Source organism: Habropoda laboriosa, unplaced genomic scaffold, assembly GCF_001263275.1.
Source record: "Habropoda laboriosa isolate 0110345459 unplaced genomic scaffold, ASM126327v1 scaffold22, whole genome shotgun sequence".
NCBI classification, from domain to species: Eukaryota; Metazoa; Arthropoda; class Insecta; order Hymenoptera; family Apidae; genus Habropoda; species Habropoda laboriosa.
In genome coordinates this window covers 8,113,530-8,132,805 of record NW_017100261.1, presented here as the reverse complement: position 1 = coordinate 8,132,805, position 19,276 = coordinate 8,113,530, and the positions used below count along the sequence as shown (strand labels likewise).

The window sequence follows — 19,276 nt, the reverse complement described above, 5'->3', positions numbered from 1 at the left end:
ATTTTTAAAATTTTTACATTTTTTCTAACATAAAGGGACCTTGGAGATGGTCCCATCAAACGCAAAATTTTATTGCTCATTTCATCGATTTCATTGTCAATGTAATTACTTTCGGTACTATTAGAACTGTTTGAAATGTCGGAAAAAGTATATTTTGTCCTATTCCCTATATATTCTAATTTTTTATTAACTTTAGGAACAGTTATTTTTTGCAAACAGGAATCACGGAGAACTTTAGACATTTTTCCTAAAGAATAACTGATGCTGCTCAAAAATGTCGCTTTTTCGTCGTAGTACCTGTTACTGGGTTTATAAGATTTGTGTCTCTCCCTTATCGATGCATTTTTACTACAAATAGCGTCTTTCAGTTGTGTAATTTTCTTCTTATTCTTTCGCGGGGATTGGTAACAAAGAATCGTCGACAATTTCGGTTCGATTTTATCTGAAATTAATATTTCATAATTCATTCAAATAGATGTATATTAAAAAAAAAACTTTTACAATCAATCAAATAATTTTTTTGACTTCTAAATACATGTAAATTTATTTACAGGAATCGAATGGTGATATATAGTAACTTACTTTCCTTGAGTTGTACTCGTTCTTCAGGGTGAACATTATTCCACTCGAATCGCAGGAATTCCAAAATTGCCGAGCAACCGGAAGCCACGATATCATTTGGAGGTGTGACAAGTGGATTCTGTGTCACCTGAAGGGTTTTCAGATTTGGCAAAGTGCCTGGAACGTAACGAGATTAAGCGTTCTTGGCCGGACACCAGCTTCATTTTTACGAAGAATATTGGCTTAATAAACATAAATACATCGTACACGTAATTCATAACATTAAAATTACGATAATTATGATTCATTCTGTAACTGTATACATTACATGTACGTACAAATAATAAACGATTACTGTATATATTTCAATCTTTGAAAAAATGATTCATTTAATCCTTGCACTAATAACCTTAAATTTTTAAAAATGTAAAAGTTCTGTAACCGAAACAAAAAATTTTAATTACAGCTTACACAATTCCAATGGTAAGTATTCCACATTGTTCCCTTGAAGTAAAATCGTTTCTAAGCATCGATGCCATTTGATACTGACTGGTAGCGAAGAAAGTTTATTATTTCTAACATCCAGCCATTCTAGGTATTTTAAAGAACTGAAAATTTCGTCGGGAAGTTCGTTCAAATTGTTGTTCGATAAGTATAACATCTAGAAATTAAGAAAAATATATATATATTCAAGGTGTAAAATTAAGTTTAAAAAATCTGTACAAAATACTGCAAACATTCCATTGCAATTACTTGAACAAATAATGTACCCTTAATCTTGGAAAGTAGTTCAATATATCATTAGGAAATCGTTTTAAGTTGGTATTGGAAAAATCAACAAACGTGTCGTTGCACACTGGTTCTTTTTTTGGTATCACTGGCGATAAATGTACACTACTTTTCGAAGATTCTGGAGATTTTTTTAACGTCGTAGAAGAAACATCCGAAACATTATCCGGGAAAATATCCTCGATGTGTGTTAGACTTAGATCATTTTCGTTCGTATCCCTTACGTCGTTTATTTCTATTTCTACGATCGAAAAATTGATACAAATACATTAGAAATACATTATAGCATTAGATAAGAATTTTTTTAATTTTAAAACGGTTTGAAAATTTAATCTTGCAACAGGAGAAAGATTTTTATTAATTACCTGGATTTTCGACAGTTCTAATGCAATCTATTAAAACATCATTTGACGGTTGGTCACGTGGTGTAGAAGATGTCACATTTTTAAAAGGACCACACAGAATATTCGGTCCGAGATCAATATTAAACACGTCGAAAGTTTCATCTATATCGTACGCATCCTCTATATTATCTAAAACCCCTGATGATCGCCTGTACGATTCGCTTGCCACGCTAAGTTTTCGACTATCGTCGATGTCTTTCTATAAGTAATGACGTAGTAGCATTACGCGAGGTTAAATTACGTTTCGAGTAATAAAACAATCAAAATATTATGTTATGCGTCACACAATAAACCTGATTCCTTTCAATGCACAATTATCAGGCAGAACAGAAATAAAAGGTAAAGAGACAGGTAAATGAATAGAAACCATAAATAACTTTCAACTACCTGAGAATCTTCGTCGGACACATTTTCTTCACTGGTTGGTAAGAAAGGTTGCTCGGTAACCTGTTTCTCTTCTTCATTCTTCGCGTGTCCGACACTTTGATGGATCGACAGAAATCTCTTACCACTGGATTCTGCACCTAGTCCGTAATACTGGGTTAGCAAATCTTTCGCTAAATCACACATAACGCAGAATAAGCTTCTTTGATTTGTGGAAAAAAAAATCGTCTGCAATTTAAGGTTGTCAATGGTCGACTAAATCGATACTAATTTCTGTTTACTTATTGCCTAGGTGATGAGCAGGAGGTACACTAGATACTAGTCAAGGTAAAGAATGTATATACCTTGTCTGTGATATAATTAAGTACGATACATTATCCAAGTAAAATTAAAAGAAACAAAGTATAATCACAGACGACGTGCAGGATAGATCTAACACCTTCTGGGACTTTATATCCGTGGTACGGGGGCCGAGAAGACCCTCACCATTTTTATGTCGCTTTTAACATTACCGATTTAGCATAGAATAAGATTACAACATTAATAGTGGTTAGAAATAGAATTAAACATAATTCTAAAATTATAAATACAAAAGTAACGTAAAGTAGATGTTTCATGACATACGCATGTCCTACTGTTGTCAAAAGATCGTGAACACTTCTACCTACGCAATCCAATATACATATTTAGTCGTGTTTGTACGAAGGATAACTCGTCCAGGTATTCAGCAATACAGAAATGAGTAAGACAAGGAAAGGAATACGGGTAGAAAAGGATAGCACTAAAGAAATGAGTTAGACAAGGAAAGAAATAGGTGTAGTAAGGATAGCGAAAGTACCGTGTGTTAGACAAGGAAAGAAATAGGTGCAGATAAGGATAGCGAAAGTACCGTGTGTTAGACAAGGAAAGCAATAGGGATAGACAAGGACAGAAAAATTGGCGGGCGAGAGTAACGCCATCTCGCGTCTGGTGACGTGAACTACGATTTTTTAATAGGAAAACATGATATAAACAGAGGTATTAGACAAGGAAAGCACTAGTGTGCGAGAAGGATAGAGAGAGAACGCTTCCTATTGGCTGAGGGCACCCAAGCTCGACCAACCACGGGCTAAACCTAGTCGGTCCGTGAAAAATCATTAATAACTCATTAATTACGATGATTCTGTGAACTTTTAAAATTGAAGAATGAAGAGTGGACCTTCCGCAACTTTCACATATAGTTTTTAGTGCGCTAGACCCCTTCAGTAATTAGTTATTAATAATTTTAGTACATGATGTCAGGAACGATACCGCACATAGTCAAGTATCTTTGCGGTTTTTCACTAATTCAATAGCTTTTTACTAAATTCCCATGCAACTAACTGTATGCGTCCGAAAGATAACTCCTTTAGCTACATTCCCATATAATTTTCGTTAACATATTCGTTCTAGTTTAAGAGCTATTAAACATTATAGGAGAGCGTCTCTTATTCACCGTACTCGAGCATAGACAACTCTTATAAACAATAGGGAATATCTCTGAATCTACTTACAATTTGTGAACTTTTAGAATTGAAGAATGAAGTGTGGACCTTCAGCAACTTTCACATATAAATTTTAATACACCAGACCCTTTTAAAAATTAGTTATTACCAATTATAGTACGTGATGTCGGGAACGATACCGCATACCTTTACGGTTTTTCAATAATTCCATAGCCTTCTACTAAATTCCCATGCAAGTAACTGTATGCGTCTGAAAGGTAACTCCTTTAGCTATATTCTTCAATAACTTTTATTAACATGTCCGATCTAGTTTACGAATTATTAAATATTATATGAGAGAGTTCCCTATACATCGTATGCGAGGATAGTCAACTCTTTTAAACGATTGCTAATATCTAATAAACCACACGGCTTAGAGCAACTAAAGTAATTGCAGAATATAGATAAAAGTCCATTCTACATTCTACATGCTTGAAAGTGCATAATTTATCACGCATTTCTATTGAAATAACGAAAATGTGTTACTCTTGAATGCGACGGGTGTAATACTCTGCCAAAGAATATTAAATAACTATCAAACCACAAGGGATATATTAATAATACTTATATGAGAATATATCCAAAGGACTTACCTTTCAGACGCATATAGTTAATTGCATGAGAATTTAGTAGAAAGGTATGAAATTATTGAAAAACCGTAAATGTATGCGGTATCGTTCCCGACATTACATATTATAATTGCTAATAACTAATTATTAAAAGGGTCATGTGTATTAAAATTTATATGAGAAAGTTGCTGAAGGTCCACACTTCATTCTTCAATTCTAAAAGTTCACAAATTGTAGGTAGATTCAGAGATATTCTCTATTGTTTATAAGAGTTGTCTATGCTCGAGTACGGTGAATAAGAGACGCTCTCCTATAATGTTTAATAGCTCTTAAACTAGAACGAATATGTTAACGAAAATTATATGGGAATGTAGCTAAAGGAGTTATCTTTCGGACACATACAGTTAGTTGCATGGGAATTTAGTAAAAAGCTATTGAATTAGTGAAAAACCGTAAAGCTGCCTGACGGTATGCGGTATCGTTCCTGACATCACATACTATAATTGCTAATAACTAATTATTAAAAGGGTCTAATGCATTAAAATTTATATGAGAAAGTTGCTGAAGATCCACACTTCATTCTTCAATTCTAAAAGTTCACAAATTGTAGGTAGATTCAGAGATATTCTCTATTGTTTATAAGAGTTGTCTATGCTCGAGTACGGTGAATAAGAGACGCTCTCCTATAATGTTTAATAGCTCTTAAACTAGAACGAATATGTTAACGAAAATTATATGGGAATGTAGCTAAAGGAGTTATCTTTCGGAAACATACAGTTAGTTGCATGGGAATTTAGTAAAAAGCTATTGAATTAGTGAAAAACCGCAAAGATACTTGACTATGTGCGGTATCGTTCCGGACATCACGTACTAAAATTATTAATAACTAATTACTGAAGGGGTCTAGCGCACTAAAAACTATATGTGAAAGTTGCAGAAGGTCCACTCTTCATTCTTCAATTTTAAAAGTTCACAGAATCATCGTAATTAATGAGTTATTAATGATTTTTCACGGACCGACTAGGTTTAGCCCGTGGTTGGTCGAGCTTGGGTGCCCTCAGCCAATAGGAAGCGTTCTCTCTCTCTATCCTTGTCGCACACTGGTGCTTTCCTTGTCTAATACCTCTGTTTATATCATGTTTTCCTATTAAAAAATCGTAGTTCACGTCACCAGACGCGAGATGGCGTTACTCTCTAAACTAAACCGAATATGTTAATGAAACTTACAAAAGAATGTAGCTAAAGGTGTTGCCTTTCGGATGCGTATAGTTATTTACATGCGAATTTAGCAGAAAGCTATGAAATTATTGAAAAACCGTAAAGATACTTGACGGTATGCGGTATCGTTCCCGACATCACGTACTACAATTGTTAATAACTAATTATTGAAAGGGTTTAGAGCATTAAAAACTATATGTGAAAGTTGCAGAAGGTCCACTCTTCATTCTTCAATTTTAAAAGTTCACAGAATCATCGTAATTAATGAGTTATTAATGATTTTTCACGGACCGACTTGGTTTAGCCCGTGGTTGGTCGAGCTTGGGTGCCCTCAGCCAATAGGAAGCGTTCTCTCTCTATCCTTCTCGCACACTAGTGCTTTCCTTGTCTAATACCTCTGTTTATATCATGTTTTCCTATTAAAAAATCGTAGTTCACGTCACCAGACGCGAGATGGCGTTACTCTCGCCCGCCAATTTTTCTGTCCTTGTCTATCCCTATTGCTTTCCTTGTCTAACACACGGTACTTTTGCTATCCTTATCTACACCTATTTCTTTCCTTGTCTAACTCATTTCTCTTGTGCTATCCTTGTCTAACCGTATTCCTTTCCTTGTCTCTCATCGCTATTTCTATCCTTGTCATCCCTATTACAATTTATTTAATACTTAGAATCAATTCTTAATTGCTTTAAGATTACTAACAATGTAAATAATAGAATACAGTTAGTGGTTTTTTTTCAAGTACTTCAATTATAGAATAATTAGTATCCCTTGTCAAAAATGAATTTACATGGTTGTTTATAATCATTGGAAGCCTTAAATGAAATTATTGTATGCTTTAATTTAATAAAACAGATTAATATATTAATTTTGCATTGAATTAACCATTGTATTCAGTGGGTTTGTCAGAAAATGTTTGCAACTTTTATTGAAAATCAGAAATATTAATGTTCTTTTCGTATGCATTACAACTGTACCTTCCAGGACACCATTGGAATCAAAAAAAGGACTTGAACATCAAGAAAAATGAAGAAATGCAATTATTTACCACAAAATAAATTGTTTCTTGTAAGATAAATGTACAAAATGTATTTTACAAAAGATTACAATATACCAGTATTATTTTACAGCATTTTACAGTCTACATATTTCTCCCTTACACACCACGTCCATTTCCTATTACATAAAATACATTGTAAAGGGGGAAAAGCTTAAATTACTTTATTAATGAACAGTTATTTTCTACTTCTTAACTAAAGAGCAGGGGTTTACCATTAGACAATTACTTTAATGTAAATTTTATTTATTTACCACAAATTAATTATTAAAACTACAATCGATAACAATCTGCTTTACTATACTACCATAACGTCGTCAACTGCAGCTTTTCGTTGTATTGTCGGGTCACAGAGGGCGTATTCATGGAATAACCTTACTCGCTAGCGTAATAAACACGTCTACCTGTTTGTGAAACGTTTCACTGTTTTCCAATTACTTGGAGGGATATGTCGGACTCGGAGGCAAGTAATTTATCCGACAACGAGAGTGAGCATGGCGGTGGCGGTAGTGAGAGCGATCAGGATGAGAATCGCTCAGTAAAATCTGGTGCAGGCAGCGATGGTGGCAGCGTCGGAGAGAGATCGCATAGCGCTTCTCGCAGTAGAAGCCCGTCTAGGTCGCGGTCTAGAAGTCCGTCCAGATCTCGTTCACGATCTCGTTCAGCGTCTGGGTAAATAACGTTTATTTTGTACATATTTTACAATTTATCAAGCTCCGTTTCACAAACGATGATGTACATCTGCTAGTGAAACTCATTGGCATGCTTGTATAGAAATTTACAGGAAAGCAATGAGGTCTGATGTGGTTCACTTTAGACTAGATATTCATTTATTATTGTCGTTTCTATTAATAGCGAAATATTGATATTGATTCTTGTATGAATATGAATTGTGTTGTTCGAAGGAATAGAATATTAACATGGTATCACTGACATATTTTATCTGTTCATTTGTACATACATTGATTAATTGATAGCATATGTATTGGATTATTCAGGCTTACTTGTATATTGAGTGAACATTGTAAAATATTATCTATAGGATAACATTATTTATTAAGAATGATAATTTTTTTTAGAGATTATTAGAATTTACTGAATTTGTAGCTCAGAGGATGGCAGAGGAGATGAAGCAGAGGAAGTTAGATCTGGAGATGAAGAATTGGTGGAGCCTGAAGAAGAGCCAGAAGGTATAGCAGCAACGAATAACTAAATAATGTAATGTGAATTTTTTTACTACTAGTAAGATTTATTTGGATATAGGAGAAGACTTGGCTGGAAGTAGCGAATATGATGAGGAAGAAGAGGAGGAGGATGATGATAGGCCTCGAAAGAAAAAGAAAAAGGACAAATACCGTGATTTCATCATAGATGAAGCAGAAGTAGACGATGAAGTTGAGGATGATGATGAATGGGAAGAAGGTGCTCAAGAAATTGGTATTGTTGGAAATGAAGTGGATGAATTAGGTCCTACTGCTAGGGAAATTGAAGGTAGACGTAGAGGCACCAATCTTTGGGAGTAAGTACCTTAAACATCTGCAAATATCTTGAGATTATCTATTTTGAAACTAATGTTTGAAATTTTTCTCAGTTCCCAGAAGGAAGATGAAATAGAAGAATATCTGAGAAAGAAATATGCGGACGAGTCTATCGCTACTCGTCATTTCGGAGATGGTGGTGAAGAAATGAGTGACGAAATCACTCAACAAACTTTGCTACCAGGTGTGAAAGATCCAAATCTGTGGATGGTGAAATGTCGTATTGGAGAAGAGAAAGCGACAGTACTTCTGTTAATGCGAAAATTTATAACATACCAATTTTCGAGTATGCAAAAAAATCATTGTTACATTTTTATTTGAAAGTAGTCAACTTTCTAATTGTGCAATTTTTATTATTAGACGAACCTCTTCAGATAAAATCTGTTGTTGCGCCGGAAGGAGTGAAGGGTTACATTTACATAGAAGCATACAAGCAGCCACACGTAAAAGCTGCTATCGAGAACGTAGGAAATTTGAGAATGGGTATTTGGAAACAGCAGATGGTACCGATCAAGGAAATGACGGATATACTACGCGTAGTCAAAGAACAAACAGGCTTGAAAGCGAAACAATGGGTTAGACTGAAGAGAGGAATTTATAAAGACGACATAGCTCAGGTGGATTACGTTGACTTGGCACAGAATCAGGTGCACTTGAAACTGTTGCCCAGAATTGATTATACTAGACCACGTGGAGCTTTAAGGACAGCTCAAAGCGAATCAGAAGCCTTAAAACGCAAAAAGAAAAGAAGACCACCAGCTAAGCCGTTTGACCCTGAGGCAATTCGAGCTATCGGAGGAGAAGTTACCAGCGACGGAGACTTTTTGATTTTCGAGGGAAATAGATATAGTAGAAAAGGGTGTGTTACCATAAAATATCTCGTTAACAATTAAAGCATTTAATGACAACTGAAATATTTTTCATGTTTCAGATTTTTGTACAAGAATTTTACAACAAGTGCGATTATTGCGGAAGGTGTAAAACCAACTTTGTCCGAACTGGAAAGGTTCGAGGAAGCTCCTGAGGGGGTCGAATTAGATTTAACCGGTGGATTAGGAACTGGACTTTCTGGTAATAAAGAGGACTCGGCGGTGACCCATTCTTTCAGTACAGGAGATAATGTAGAAGTGTGCGAGGGTGAATTGATCAATTTGCAAGGAAAGATCGTCTCGATCGATGGAAATATGATTATGGTTATGCCGAAACACGAGGAGCTAAAGGAAGCACTGGAATTTCAAGCATCAGAGTTACGGAAATATTTTACTATGGGCGATCACGTTAAGGTAAAGATAAAATGAATAAATAAATACGAAAAAATTAGTTTTAATTCTAAATGAATTTTACTGAACATTTACAGGTTGTGGCTGGAAGATACGAGGGTGACACTGGTTTGATAGTTCGTGTAGAACAGAACAGAGTAGTGTTATTTTCCGATCTATCGATGCACGAACTCGAAGTCCTTCCAAGGGACTTGCAGCTTTGCTCAGATATGGCAACCGGTGTAGACAGTTTAGGTCAGTTCCAGTGGGGTGATTTAGTACAATTTGATGCACAAACAGTAGGAGTTATCGTTCGACTTGAGCGTGAGAACTTCCACGTGCTTTCTATGCACGGGAAGGTGATCGAAGCCAGACCTCAAGGATTGACTAAAAGACGCGAGAACAGAAACGCGGTAGCGTTAGATTCTCAACAGAACCCTATACAAAAGAAAGATATTGTCAAAGTTGTGGATGGTCTACATGCTGGAAGAGGTGGCGAAATTAAACATTTATACAGAAGTTTTGCTTTCCTACATTCGAGAATGTTTGTTGACAACGGTGGAATTTTCGTTTGCAAGACGAGGCATTTACAACTTTCTGGCGGAAATAAATCCAACATATCATCCATGTCACCAGTAGCAGGATTTATGTCACCGAGAATTGCATCACCAATGCATCCTAGTGGGTTCGTAAAATTCTTTTTAATTTTACTTTTTGTCTCAGTATTTTCTTTCACATTTTTAACTTTGTCCTTAATATTTATATATTTTATTTTGTTACAGAGGTGGCTTTGTACGTGGTGGAGGTGGAAGAGGCCGAGGTCGTGGAGGTGGAGCCAGACGCGACAGAGAATTAATAGGAACCACAATCAAAATAACCGGTGGACCATACAAAGGAAACGTTGGAATAGTAAAAGACGCTACAGAGACGACTGCTCGCGTAGAATTACACTCCACTTGTCAGACTATCTCCGTGGACAGATCTCACATCGCAAATGTTGCAGTACAAACAAAGGAAGGTGGTTTCAGCAGCTATATCAGGACTCCAGCGTATGTCGTGGGTGGTCAAACACCAATGTATGCCAGAGATGGGTCCAAAACACCTATGCATGGCTCTCAGACACCCATGTACGAAAGTGAGTAATTCAAACATGCAAAATTGCTAATGAAAATATTCAAGAAAATTCAACACAATAATTCATCATATTCTACGTTCACAGATGGTTCTCGTACACCTCATTATGGCTCGATGACACCATCTCACGATGGTTCACGTACACCAGGACAATCAGGTGCCTGGGATCCAGCAGTTACCAATACTCCTGCGAGAACGAATGATTTCGATGGATACAGCATGGAAGAAGGTGGATCTCCTGGTTATGCACCGGGTTATCCTCCCACTGGTGGACCGTTTACGCCACAGACACCTGGCACGATGTACGGTTCAGAACAGAGCTTCAGCTCGTATCAGCCGAGTCCTAGTCCAGCAGGAAGCGCTACTGCGAGTCCTAGCCCTGCAGGATACGTCGCTACTCCTTCCCCAAGTGGTACTGGGTATACTACTAGTCCTCATGGAGCATTTGCTACGCCTTCACCTATGGGTTACAGTCCTATGACTCCTGGTAAATCTTTTTTATGTTCAACTCCTTTTATTATCCTGTTTTAAATGTTTTTTAAATTATTATTTCTTGTCTGTTTTTAGGAGTTGCTGGTAGTCCATACAATCCACAAACACCGGGTGCTGGTCTAGACACCAGCGTAGGGTCTGGAATCATTGGAGGAACTGAATGGCATACTACAGATATTGAGGTTAGAATTCGTGACTCTCACCAAGATCCCGCACTGGCTGGTCAACAGGGTGTTATTCGAGGAATATCTGTAAGTATTTTTCATTGCAGCTGAAATAGATATAACCATTTTTATTTAGATAAAAATTTTTTGTATGTACAAGTTTCAATAGATTAATTTACTGCCTTTTGTCGACAGGGTGGTATGTGCGCAGTTTTTCTTCCCGTGGAAGACAGAGTGGTGAATTTGGTTTGCGAAGAACTAGAACCAGTAGTTCCATCACGCGGTGATCGTGTCAAAGTGATTATCGGCGAAGACAGAGAAGCGGTGGGCACATTACTCTCGATAGATAATCAAGAAGGAGTTGTGAAGCTGAACAAGGACGAGGTGAAGATGTTGCACTTGCGGTTCCTATGCAAAATGAAAGCGCCAAATACGTAATTTTTCATTCCAAGACACTCTTCCGTAACACCAGACCGAACCCATAAAGACAATTTCAACGACAAGAACAAAGTCAAAGGATTTTTAACAAGAATTATGCGGACATCGTTAACACGACCATTTCACGTTGTATCTCTTGTTTTGTTCAAAAGTAGCATTCGAATTATGTAAAATAAATACATACTATTATTGTAAAGACCACTGAACCTTTCCCTAGGACAATTCTAACCTTTCGTTATAAAACTGGACGAAGCGTTTTGTACAAAATACTTCATCGACTATTTCATCATGTAAAGTTGAACGTTAATTGTAAACAAAGATTAAAGGAAATGAAACTGTAACTCAATCTCTTCTCCGTTCAAGACAAAGACGAAGCTATCATACCTATGAGAAGTTTGTACACATGAAACTATTTACTTATGAGGGTCTATCAGTATGAAATTAGTCACGTAACAAACGAGAGAAAGTCGGGGCGAAATGATTAGGGAACACTCAAGGAATCGCTATCAATTTTCCAGAATTTCTTAAGGGAAAATCGTACTGATCGGGATTCATCGATTAGAGTATGAGATCATGCTTTATATGGTTCTTTCGGGTATTTGTGATAACTACTCTCGTTAAGACAGAAAGGTACACAATTAAAAATGTTATCAACATCATACCTGTTTTATTTAAAGAAAGATTACATAATTTTGAAAAAAAAAAAATGTTATTAATTACTAATCTAAAGTTAAGAACTTCCTTGAAACTGCATGTTCCATTTGATTTCTATTGCGATATTAGGGCGATGGGTGTAAAAACTTTCAAACATGAACACAATATCGGCACGGTATTATTTGAAAAATGTGATGCTGCTAAACATTGCTGGACCACAGAGGAATTTATTATCTTAAATAGTCGACGCATGTTTCAAGATCTATTACCAAAGGTAAACATATCCTAACCTCTGTTAGGCGCTCGGTAAATTAACAATGATTGAAATTCCAATAATTTTTTTTTCTTTACTTCAATTCATTTTATTTTACAATTTTCTAATATTATGATCTTCCTCTTGTATATCTTTTATTCTCTATCTTTCGCAACTGAATACGTTTTAAAACTATTTTTTTCTCTAACTCTAACTCTAACTTCAACTTTCCACAATTCTTAACTCAATAACACATCAATACCTCAAACTAATATCTTTATTTTCTTCATAATTAAACATATATCTGCATGTATACATATTTTACACATTTCCAATATCGATTTCATCAACTACAAAATCTCCAATATAATTTTCACAAATCACTTCATTCACAAGTCGTAAAAAATATACACGAGATCACGAGAAAGAATCAAAAACTGAATTAATCAGTGCTTCAATGCCACTGAACTATCTTACAACCTACCATCCCATCCACTTAAAAAAAAACTCGAAACCGTTCCATCATCGATTTCTCGAAAAAAAAACACGCTCGCCCACTCTCCCCTTCCTCCTGACTCTGATTCCCCAGGTGAAAGTTTTAAATTGTGAGAACGATCGGTACATCGCTCTGCTGATGGATTACTTTCACATTTGTCTGGAGAGCGTGCGCAAGCTGTCGATAGGAAAAACGAAGCACCTGATGCTGAAAGCTCTGGCGGACACGATGGGCGGCTACTTACAGGTTTACATCCTGCCCCTCACCAGACACTCCTATTACGCGGGAAACATAAAGTATCGGAACGCGAGGAAGCTGTTCGAACTATACGAGCAACTAAAGCTTTTTCTGCGAAGCAACGGAGCAGGCTGGCTCAGCCGATCCAAGGAGATCAGACACGCGAAAATTTCGACGATCGTGATCACGCCGCCGAGATCGTCGGTGGCGTGCGACGGCATTATTACCTATCCTGCGTGTAAGAGCATCTCGTTACCTTTAGATAGTAAATTATTCACGAGAATTTTACGCTGATCAGCGATGTTGGAATCGTAGCTTCGAGGAAGGGTGGTTGAATTGAATAAATGAGAGGAAGAAGAAGAAGAAGGAAATGATTTTATTGGATTTGCAGCTAAGCTAATGATTAACATGAAAAACTTTCTATTACGAGGTTAGCCTTCAAGCGGCAATTTCAAAATAATTTTAGGAAATAATGTTAGTTTCATCGATTTCTTTGAAACTAAGGTCCTGTAGAATATTTTCCTTCTTCTTTTTATTCATTCAGTTTTATTGTAGACAGGAGGAGTCGATTAAGAGAGTAACGACGGTTTTATTTGGTAATAAATTAGAATGAATTTCGTAGGTTAAGAGAGAGTGGAATGTCTGTGGGTACTGAGAATTATCAATTCAGGAGTTTGTTTCCAGAGTAGAAATTTTTGAATGTTTAAAGGTTCTAAGGGTTTTGGGAAATATGTTTCATTCGTATTATTTAGTGTAAATAAATTTCGTAATTATTACAATTATTCTTCGAACGATAATTTGTCTGAATATCAATTCTTAAAAACTCTAAAATTTTACGTTGACAGAAAAAAACTACCATTATTCTTTGGAGATTTCGAACGATCAAATAAGACAATAAAGTTAACTTTAGGTTATGTTAGAATTTTATAAACCTTTCTCATCTATTTAACCTCGCGTAAAATGATTTTCACGTGATTCTCAGCTTCTGACTACGGAAAACGTGAGATAGAACATTTCACGTTCAAAAAGAAAAAGAGACTTACCGGAAAGCACAAAACGAAAAGTACGAATCCTGGTAAGTAACGAATACATATATGTATGTATATCCCAAAAATAAGATGAATTTTTTCACCCTAAAAAGAAACATAAATTTTTTCCTCTTATCCTGACGATTATTCGACGGATACAAAGACGAATCTGCAAGGAACGAAGAACCAATTATCATCCCTCTTCCTTTCCTGGACGACGACGTGGAACCAAATAGGTATAGATCACACGAACCATTTTCGTTTATCGTGCAAAACATGGGCAACGTTAAAACAGAATTTTTCCCCAGCCTCGCTTTACCGTTCAAGAGGGATAACTTGCAGCCTTTATGCAGCGAACGCTCAGCTTTCGCGTTGGTTAAATATTACATAGCCAGTGTAAAGTGCATCACCTCGAAGTCAAAGGCCAAAACGGAACTGGATGCCTTCAACCAGCAGTTTTACGATTGGTTGGAGCAATCCGTACGTTGTGAGTCGCTGTGATCGAAAGTGGCAATTTTTCTTACGTATTCTATTCGCAGAAATCATTCGATTTTATCATTGAAACTTATTTTTCTTTTTTATGATCATTCTTAAGAAAGTACCCTAAGTGCCATGGCGTTATGCAACTTTGTACTATTCAATATTCCTCCAATTCTATGCAATTTTATGCTGTTCAGCATTGTTCTATATTTAACTATTTTTAACAATCTATTTTCTAATTCATACTATTATATTTTTATTTATTTATTTTCTACTTCATACTACTATTACATTTTATATTGTGTAATACTTTACATCACTTAAATGCAGCTTCACGCTATTCAACAGAGTTCCTACAATTGTGTACCATTTAAAAATACTCGAATTCTATGGAACTATTTACCAGTCAATATTGTTAAAATCCGCACAACGTTGCATTTCCACTTAATGCAATATTGTGCTATTTCATGTTTCTCAAATTTCACGCAACCCCGTATTATTCCGTTACATTCAATGCTTATGCAGTTTTATTTCATTTCGCAGGATGCTTCAAAAAAATGTTAACACTTACGTATATGAGGGAAAAAATAACCATGACCTGGGAATGATTTTCAAAATGCATATGCACCAGATGCATATCCTCAAACTTCACTCGGTCATTTTGTTTTTACTCTCAACACCAGAGGAAATAATTCACATGTTCATCATAAGCGAAACACTCTGTATAATGCAGTAGTACAGTAATAAACAAATAAACGGAGGTTTGTAAAATATGGATAAACGGGTGTACAATTTCCAAGTTACGTGGCGTTAGGCAGAGGGTGTTAACATTCTTTTTAAGCGTCCTATAATTTCCTCAGGAGGCATCGAGTAACTTTAAACCATTCCACAACTGTTCGAATACTATTAGCAGTCATCAGACCAGTGTCATTACCATTCCAGGTGCAACGACACCTCGACGACGAGAAATGGTACCCGGCGTTCGGTGGCGTGCTGAGGGTGATCACCTCGCTGGAGGAAGCCGGTACGTCTCCCGTTCTTTTCCTTATCCATAACTTTTCCAACGCGCGACGTTTCCTGAAACCCGTGGTTTTTCCATCTCAGGCGCTGGAACCGGTCTCACGAAGGGAAGAAAAAGCGGCACCTATCAGATGATGCCCAAAACAGGTACGCGACCGAATGGCGGGTCCGGAGAAGAAGGCGTGCCTGTTCTGTACAAAGGTGAAGAGAGAAAGCGGTGCTCCGATACCTCAAATTAAGATTAACACGTTCACCGACACCCGGAAAAGGGATGTGCCATGTGCCACCGATTCGCGGCGATAGTCGTTAGGGCTGTTACGAAAATCCGAATATTTCGCGTACTCGAATTATCCGAGTTATTCGAATAGTTCAACTATTCGAAGCTTTACATCCCTAGTAGTCATCTGTGACCGAGCGACACTCCGTCGACGAACTGTCGGCGCTGGCACACAGGGTAACACATTCTGAGCCGCATATGCTGCGTCTGTGACGGTGAACGTGTTAAAACGAATTTTCCATGACTTCTGCTGTCTAATCTTAGCTCCGTTCATTTCTGAATTCAGACGAAGACACGGGGATTACGCTGGGAACGACAGAATTAATATCGATTGCCGTGGTGAGCGCGTTACTAGTATGGTTGCTGGTGGGCCTGAGCTTGGTTTGCTATAGATTCCTCACGAAACACTCGGACGAGTGTGCCCCGTGTGAACCACAGGATCCTCCGTATGTTCTAGTAGATCTTGGTGCACAGAGAAGTTCTGCAATGTTACTTTAACCTTTTTACAACCAGTGGGATGCAAATTTCCCACTTGAGTACACTCGAACAAAGATTGGTCTCGATTTAGTATCCATTACGTATCCAACGATTGGTTGATAAATAAGAAATTTCTTTAAAAATCTAATTCTGTTATGAAAAGGTTAATTAAGAGTTTTGATAGAAGTTTAACCCTTTACTTTCACCCCTTCAGTGTACTAATTCATTCGATGATAATTTTGTTCACATGTAACGAGGATGATGTTTTTCTTCGTCTAATTTAGGGTTGCTGTTCTGTACGAGAATAAAGAGTATTGTCAGACTGATATGTGTCCGCAGCGAGAAACTCGGAAGGGGTTACTGGAGAGGTTTAAGGATTATTGGAGGAACAGGTTTGGTAAATGTCGTGGAAATTGTGAAGATCGTATTGACGAGGAACGTTGTTTAGCCGCTATCAGTTACACTAGCAAAGACACGGTTGACGTTAGCAGTAGTAGCAAAAGTTATCAGTGAGTGTTTATATTTTATAAATGATCTTCCTAGGAAGAAAAGAAACCTTATTTTATCAATTTGGTACTTTAAAAAGTTCAGTTGTGTATTCAATGTCAAAATATTTATTCTTCTTATGTTAAAAAATGTATACAATTTAATTGTTTAGCATAAAATCAACTACGGAATATTTTGACTAAAACATTTTTGAATGGAGATTAAGTTGATCGACTGTATTTTTTATCTCTCTACAGAAAGAGAAAAATCACCAAATCAGTTTCAGCGACGTTTTCTGGCCATCGTAAAGAACGTCATCCCATCAGAGTACGTAATTATAATTACTAAAATATTGCACTAATAACAATATGCACAAACTAATTGCAAATTAATCGAAACTCGCGCAGAAAGTTTATTATAGCTCAGATGGCTCGTTAACTACGAACACCGAGAGTCCTAAACCGAGGTAACAAGAAGCTACAGGTTTCCATTTATCTTTTAATATCAGTATCTTTTTTTACTATGTACGATCGTAATAAATGTAATCTATCATAATGGAAATCATTTCTTTAATTATTATCTGCAATTTCACGAAGCACAGCTTTAAACCTTCTAACGTTATTTTCAAGAAAATTAGAGCAATAAAAATTTCGTTACTTTTCAATAAAATCACCTTTCCAATACAATGACCATTATCGAAAAATTTGAACGAAAATTTAATCCCTTACATTAAGAACTACTGTATCATTTTCACCCTTTAATCCTTTTATCACCAATATCACCAAAATTGATCCTTCGATTGAAATAAAATCACCAAAAAGCCAAGCTTTCCAATATTCCTACAAACGACTTTCGTTCGATCGGAAAAACGATGTTATACATGACGAAAGATTTTTCTCGAGTCGTGTTCCGCAACTAAAAGTACCTGTACCACCCTAGGAGCATAGGGGTCGCGAGACGGCAGTTTTAATTTTATTATAGCCGCGTTCGACAGAGGTGGCTCGCAGTCGATTGCATTTCGTTATGCTGGCCGCGTACGTGCGGACTGCATTCAATGAATGCATGTTCCCGGAGCGTGCAGCTCGGGAGCCACGCGCTGCAACTTGTTGCAACCGGGTTGCAGAGCCGAATGCCGGCGTCTTCTGGTTTATCAAACCAGCGCCGACACAGCAGCGCCACCTGGTTTCTCGAATGTGTCGACTGCGACGAGCAGGGCAGCCAGTGTCGCGCGGTACATCCAAGAGTGAGGGTGTTTTACGGTGTTCCTTTGGTGTGTCTCGGTCGCGTGCTGTCATAAGTGGTCGAAAACGATAAATTTTCCATACCTAATGTGACATAATTGAACATTATTACGTACTCTGTTATTCGCGTTCGATTAAATTTGCTGTCAAACGGTTCGAGGAAAATTGAGTCGTGGTCGAGGAGGTTCTTGGTCGTTAACGAAGACACGTGTGTAAAGGTTCCGTTGAATCTCCCTCACTGTTTTTTTCTCGGTTATTTGAGAATTATCGTGCTGCGAGACTAATAGTGGTGTAAAAGTCGAGTGTGAAGAAAATAAGGAAGACTCGTTGGCGTTGATTGGTCTTGAAAGGTGCCAAATTACGTTCCCCCCGTTCAGTTATTCCCGCGGAAACGCGAACCGGAACGTTCCGCGTATTCGAGCGATTTATTCAGCTTTTTCAAGCGGATAGATTAGATTCGTTAAGAGGTGTCGTCGTCCATTTGAGATTGTTAAACAGAATATTTCAGTCGTGTTATACGTATTTTGTGCGTCTACGACTCGGTTGTCCGTGACATTCCGATGTCCAGAGTATCGTGTATATAAACAACACGAGTCGACCGTAACGTTAGTCGGTTCTGTGAAACGCGGTGGTTTTTTTTTTCTCGTCAGTTTCCGTGAATTCTGAACTCGGTGAGAAGAAAAAGTGCGGGCATGCAACGCAGTTGACTCCGTCTTTGTTTTGGTTCGTGCTACGATACGGTCGGGACTAATTTCGATCAGTGAACGATGTGCTCTGCGGACAGATTCTCAACTGGCGTTTCGCGCGACCGTAATTGACTGTGGTGCCGTGGTGTGTTCTCCTCTTTAAGGACACGATGGGACGCCGAAGCTGCGGGAAACTGTGCCTACTGTTCGTCGTGTTACTTTTCGCTGCCATAGTAAGAGGTGAGTAAGCTTTTTGTGCCATTTTTCATGAAAAGCTTGCATTCAGAGTTTTCACAGTGTCACCGGAGCTTTTTAGAGTGAAACGATCGTAGTAGTCACACGGATACGTGTTATAACGAGGAATAAAATTTTCCTTATATTACTTTATTCCATATGTTAAATAAACATTTT

At 37.2% G+C, this 19,276-nt stretch overlaps 3 protein-coding genes across 5 annotated transcripts in view; 2 read left to right on the top strand and 1 right to left on the bottom strand.

Moving 5' to 3' along the window:
- LOC108572767 overlaps window positions 1–2,324 on the bottom strand; it is a 4,022-nt gene extending 1,698 nt beyond the window's left edge. Inside the window, exons 1-6 of the mRNA XM_017935049.1 lie at window positions 2,142–2,324; window positions 1,716–1,953; window positions 1,332–1,591; window positions 1,033–1,222; window positions 583–738; window positions 298–442 (exon numbers count right to left, since the gene is read on the bottom strand). Coding sequence (XP_017790538.1) covers window positions 298–442; window positions 583–738; window positions 1,033–1,222; window positions 1,332–1,591; window positions 1,716–1,953; window positions 2,142–2,324 — 1,172 coding nt within the window. The remainder of the gene's footprint in view (window positions 1–297; window positions 443–582; window positions 739–1,032; window positions 1,223–1,331; window positions 1,592–1,715; window positions 1,954–2,141) is intronic.
- Window positions 2,325–6,902: 4,578 nt separating this feature from the next.
- LOC108572668 (transcription elongation factor SPT5) lies at window positions 6,903–11,724 on the top strand. 3 transcript variants are annotated; one of them, XM_017934936.1, is made up of 12 exons: window positions 6,954–6,972; window positions 7,060–7,177; window positions 7,613–7,695; window positions 7,769–8,024; window positions 8,097–8,329; window positions 8,404–8,902; window positions 8,975–9,326; window positions 9,401–9,987; window positions 10,085–10,437; window positions 10,522–10,923; window positions 11,007–11,179; window positions 11,288–11,724. In XM_017934936.1, the coding sequence occupies exons 1-12, from the start codon at window positions 6,954–6,956 to the stop codon at window positions 11,528–11,530; spliced, it is 3,318 nt and encodes a 1,105-aa protein (XP_017790425.1). In that variant the 3' UTR covers window positions 11,531–11,724. The 3 variants fall into 3 exon arrangements, with proteins under 3 accessions (XP_017790423.1, XP_017790425.1, XP_017790424.1); XM_017934935.1 differs by having other exon boundaries at window positions 11,004–11,179; XM_017934934.1 differs by having other exon boundaries at window positions 6,903–7,177; window positions 11,004–11,179.
- Window positions 11,725–13,071: 1,347 nt separating this feature from the next.
- LOC108572782 lies at window positions 13,072–17,996 on the top strand. The gene is given in 10 exon segments (XM_017935063.1): window positions 13,072–13,408; window positions 14,153–14,266; window positions 14,362–14,434; window positions 14,507–14,678; window positions 15,621–15,702; window positions 15,783–15,899; window positions 16,262–16,421; window positions 16,737–16,961; window positions 17,196–17,265; window positions 17,886–17,996. Coding segments are annotated over 10 exon segments (1,461 nt in total).
- The last annotated feature ends 1,280 nt before the right edge of the window (window positions 17,997–19,276 follow it).